Source organism: Pseudopipra pipra, chromosome W, assembly GCF_036250125.1.
Source record: "Pseudopipra pipra isolate bDixPip1 chromosome W, bDixPip1.hap1, whole genome shotgun sequence".
Taxonomy (NCBI): Eukaryota; Metazoa; Chordata; class Aves; order Passeriformes; family Pipridae; genus Pseudopipra; species Pseudopipra pipra.
Window position 1 is genome coordinate 36377287 of NC_087580.1, and position 4536 is coordinate 36381822.

The window sequence follows — 4536 nt, forward strand, 5'->3', positions numbered from 1 at the left end:
TTTGGGCAAATTGCAAACAGCAAAGCTGAGAAGCTCTTTGATGTATCATGAGTACATTTAATTTGAGATCACCCTGCATTCCAAGTTCCCTCTCTGAGCAGAGCAAGAAGGAGTCTTTGGGAGCCCATCATAGAGTTACTGATTCCAGTGGTCCCCTCAGCCAGCAAAGGCCAGAGCTCAGGGGAGGGAGCTGCAGGGAGGTCTGAGTGAAGAGAGAGAGCCTGAGAGTGGGGTGGCTGAGACGGGTAATGTTAGGCTGCAGAAGCCTGGTGTAACTCAGCAGTGACTTTTCCTCCTCAACAGATCAAAATACCCTGGGGAAGGAGCAAATGTCCAACAGCAGCTCCATTTCCCAGTTCCTCCTCCTGGCATTTGCAGACAGGCGGGAGCTGCAGCTCCTGCACTTCTGGCTCTTCCTGGCCATCTCCCTGGCTGCCCTCCTGGCCAACGGCCTCATCCTCAGCGCTGTAGCCTGCGACCACCACCTGCACACCCCCATGTACTTCCTCCTGCTCAACCTCTCCCTCACAGACGTGGGCTGCATCTGCACCACTGTCCCCAAAGCTATGGACAATTCCCTCTGGGACACCACAACCATTTCCTACATGGGATGTGCTGCACAGCTCTTTTTCTTTCTGTTCTTCATGTTAGCAGAGTATTTTCTCCTCACCATCATGTGCTACGACCGCTACGTTGCCATCTGCAAACCCCTGCACTACGGGACCCTCCTGGGCAGCAGAGCTTGTGCCCACATGGCAGCAGCTGCCTGGGCCACTGCGTTTCTCAATGCTCTGCTGCACACAGCCAGTACATTTTCCCTGCCCCTGTGCCAGGGCAATGCCCTGGGCCAGTTCTTCTGTGAAATCCCACACATCCTCAAGCTCTCCTGCTCACACTCAGGCTACCTCAGGGAAATTGGGCTCATTGGGGTTACTGCCTGTTTAGTGTTTGGTTGTTTCATTTTCATTGTGTTCTCCTATGTGCAGATCTTCAGGGCTGTGCTGAGGATCCCCTCTCAGCAGGGACGGCACAAAGCCTTTTCCACGTGCCTCCCTCACCTGGTCGTGGTCTCCTTGTTTGTCAGCACTGGCATATTTTCCAATCTCAAGCCCCCCTTCATCTCCTCCCCATCCCTTGATGTGGCCCTGTCAGTTCTATACTCTGTGGTGCCTCAAGCACTGAACCCCTTCATCTTCAGTCTGAGGAACCAGGAACTCAAGGATGCCCTGAGGAAAACGATGACTGGATGCTTTTCAGGAGCAATAAAGCGCCTGTGTTCTGATGCATAGCATTCAGAATGGGACTCCTTAATGGACCAGCCTTCTTGCTCAGGTTTTTCGTGGAGGTCATTGGGTTATCCTTGTAATATTTTTCTCTGCAATTAAATATTATTATGCATCTGCCTTCTAATTTAGTGTCTACCCATGGAATTTGACCCAGAGATGTATAAATGATGAATTGTTCTCTCTAAATATATAAACAAAATAAAAGACCCTGCAGTGTCTTCTTTGTCCAAGACTCTTCTGCTCTGATGTTCCTAAAGGACAGCACACTGCAGGACAGGATGTATTTGCAAACAGGAAGGGGACAATAATCCCAGCCCAGCAGCAATGCCAGGGATCAGCAGTACTTGGTCTTTCCAGAGCTGCTCTCTTGCCACTTCCACACTGTCCTCCTGAGCCCCTTTCTCGCTGTAAGGCCTGTGTGCTCTCTGAGCACAGTCCTGTGGGCTGGAAGCCCTTGGAGCACAGGCAGAGACAGGCCCTGGGAACTTGTGAAGCAGAGCTGGGCTCCCCTACAGCATCTCCAGGATGCTGTGGGATCTTCTGAGGGCACTGCATGTACTGGATCACTTCTTCTGTGACCTTGCTCCAGGGATGGAACTCTCCTGCAGTGTCACCATGACACTCCTGCTCTCTCCTTTCCAGGTTTCATTTTCAGATCCAGTCTTCCCCTCCTGTTCACATGGACATCCTGTGAGTGCTTCAGAGCTGCCATCCTGGGGCAGCTCCTGCCCAGCGTGGGCAGGCACAAGGTCTCTCCACCTGCTCCTCTCACCTCCCCAGTGCCACTGTTTTCTGCAGCCCCCTCCTCCTTGCCCAGCACAGCCCTCCTGGCACAGTTGGACACAGCCCTTGTTCTACCCCCTCCTCAGGCACCTGCCCAACCCCCTCAGCTCCAGCCTGAGGGCCAGAAACCTTCAGGGATGGGAGGCACCGGGAAAATGCTGAGGAAATTTTTCAGCTGCACTCAAATCCAATTGGAGGGGTTGGTCTCTAGGAAGAAATCCCTTCTCATTCTCCAGAACCACCAGGACAACCTGTGTTGTGTCCTGGGCACTCCTCTGGAAGTGTGGGCTATGGAAAAGGTTTTGGTGTCAGGGATATTGAGAAGGCTGGGCAGTGTCACTGGGAGACCTCTCACAAACACTTGGAAAGGCTGGAGCCATCCCAGAGCTTCCTGGGGCCGTGGGAAAGGCAGACATGGAACCAGTCTGCAAACAGGGCAGCAAGGAGGGTTGGCAGAGTTCCAGACTGCTAAGGCTCAGCAGGGAAGGGGATAGGGCAAGTCCTCCTGCTGCCATTCTCAGGCATGGGAAGGACAAGGCAGGGATTGCAGAACCCCTGTGGGAGGGAATAGAGGATGTTGTGTGCCCAGACTTTATCAAGGCCCTTGACATGGTTTCCTGTGGTCTCCTTATGGCCAGATTGGTGAGAGCTGGACTGAAGACGTCGAAGATGGGAAGTTGGTTGAATGCAGAGTGTCCAATAAAATCCATGGTACAAAGTCCTCTTGGCAGCAACTTCCTGGTGAAATCCCTCAGTGACCAGCCCTTGAACACCACTGGAGAACATCTTTATTATCTCTCTGTACAATGGGACAAAATGTATTTTCAAGTCCTTTGTGGATGATGCCAAATTTCAGGGAGCCCTTGAGCAACCTGCCCTGGTTTAAAGACACATATTGGGGCGGGAACTCCAATAAAATGAATTCACTCCTCTTTTATTCCCCACCAGTACAAGGAGACAAAATATAAGGAGGTAGTGGTGAAAACAATAAGAGTTTACTGACAAGAAATAGAGCAGCAAAACCAGCAATACCAATAGAACTATTCAAAGCAACAGCAGAGAGAGAAATTGCCTCCTCTCTCCCCCCCCGACCCAACTCCCTTTTGTAAAGAAATACAAACAGGGATCAACACGTGCCTCCCTTCCCATTTTTCCCCCTGAATGAACAAAGAACAAAAAACAAAACCAGAGGAGAGAGGGGGAAAAGCAAAATCTGGAAAACTCTCTGGTCTGAGATCAGTTGTGCTGCCCAAGAACACGCTGACTCCAGAGGTGTCCAAGCGGGGCAGAGCCGGCGACTCCGGTCTGTGCGGCGGCGGGGGGGAGGCAGCGGCTCTGCTTGATTCCATGGAGTTCTGGGGAGGCACAGTGAGTGCCATGAGACTCTTCAGTGTCACTTTGGCCACTTGGTTCCATGAGATTCCACAGTGTCCCTGCATTCCTTTGGTTCCATGAGGCCCTGCAGTGTCACGGTGCCACTTGATTCCGTGATGTTACAAAGAATCAGAATGGCCTCTTGATTTAAGGCCAACTGCACATGGGGCTGCCTTAGGAGGAGTGTGGGCACCCAGACAAGGGAGTTGTAACCCCCCTGGACTCAGCCCTGGGGTCACCACATCTGGACTGGTCTGTCTGTCTGTGAGGTTCCCCATTCTGGAGGAATGAGGAAGAACTGGAGAGGGTCTAGAGGAGATCTGACAGGATGGAGCTTTTCTCCATATTGGAAATAGAATGAAATCTCCACAAAGAGTAGCATTGAAAGTTCAGACTGAAGGTGAAGATAAAGAACTGTCACTCAATAGGGGCCCTTGTGCTGCAAGAGGTCACCCAGAGGGAGTCAGGATCAGCCCATGGCTTTGTGTTCCAGGGAACAGGCAGAGCTGGTGCAGAGACATCAGGGAGGGTCTAGAAATGCTGCTGGGAGGGGGGTGGGAAAGCAGGAGGGGTGTGTGCAGCCTGCAAGGCCAGAGCAGCAGCAGGGCCAGGGCAGGACAGCCTGCAGGAGAGATGGCCAAGGGCTCTGGCAGGGCTGCAAGGCCCAAAGGCACCCAGGCCTTTGTCCCCTTGCCTCTGGCAGCTGCCTCTGCCACTCAGGCCACCACAAGCGACTTGTCTGGCAGGTTCTGCACTTGGTTTCTGCCTCGCCCCTCCCTCAGGAGCCTGGCAGGGGTTGCCCAGTTTTGGGCCTTTGTTGTTCCTCCCCCTCCCATCCCAGTGCCCCCCAAACAGCCCTGAGCCAGCCGGGAGGGACAGGATCTGCTGGGCCAGGGCCTGGGGCTCAGGCCTTGGCCTTTGTGCTCCACAAAACCAAGGCAGGCTTTGCTCAGCATTGCAGGGGCCTGCCCAGAGCCTTTGTCTGCCTGCACTCCTGGCCTCCAAGGAGCTGCTCCAAGGAGTCCCTGGGGAGGCTTTGGCAGTGCCTGCCCTCAGTGGGGCCCAGCAATGCTTCAAGGCACTTGGAGTTTGG

The 4536-nt window shown here is 53.4% G+C and overlaps 1 protein-coding gene across 1 annotated transcript; it reads left to right on the forward strand.

The window, feature by feature from the left end:
- Positions 1 to 329: 329 nt before the first annotated feature.
- On the forward strand, positions 330 to 1289 carry LOC135405016 (olfactory receptor 14J1-like). Its single transcript, XM_064639737.1, has one exon. The coding sequence runs from the start codon at positions 330 to 332 to the stop codon at positions 1287 to 1289; it is 960 nt and encodes a 319-aa protein (XP_064495807.1).
- Positions 1290 to 4536: the final 3247 nt, after the last annotated feature.

Bases quoted from the DNA above. Each gene is read 5' to 3' on its own strand.
- LOC135405016 (XM_064639737.1), top strand. From the start codon at position 330: ATGTCCAACAGCAGCTCCATTTCCCAGTTCCTCCTCCTGGCATTTGCA.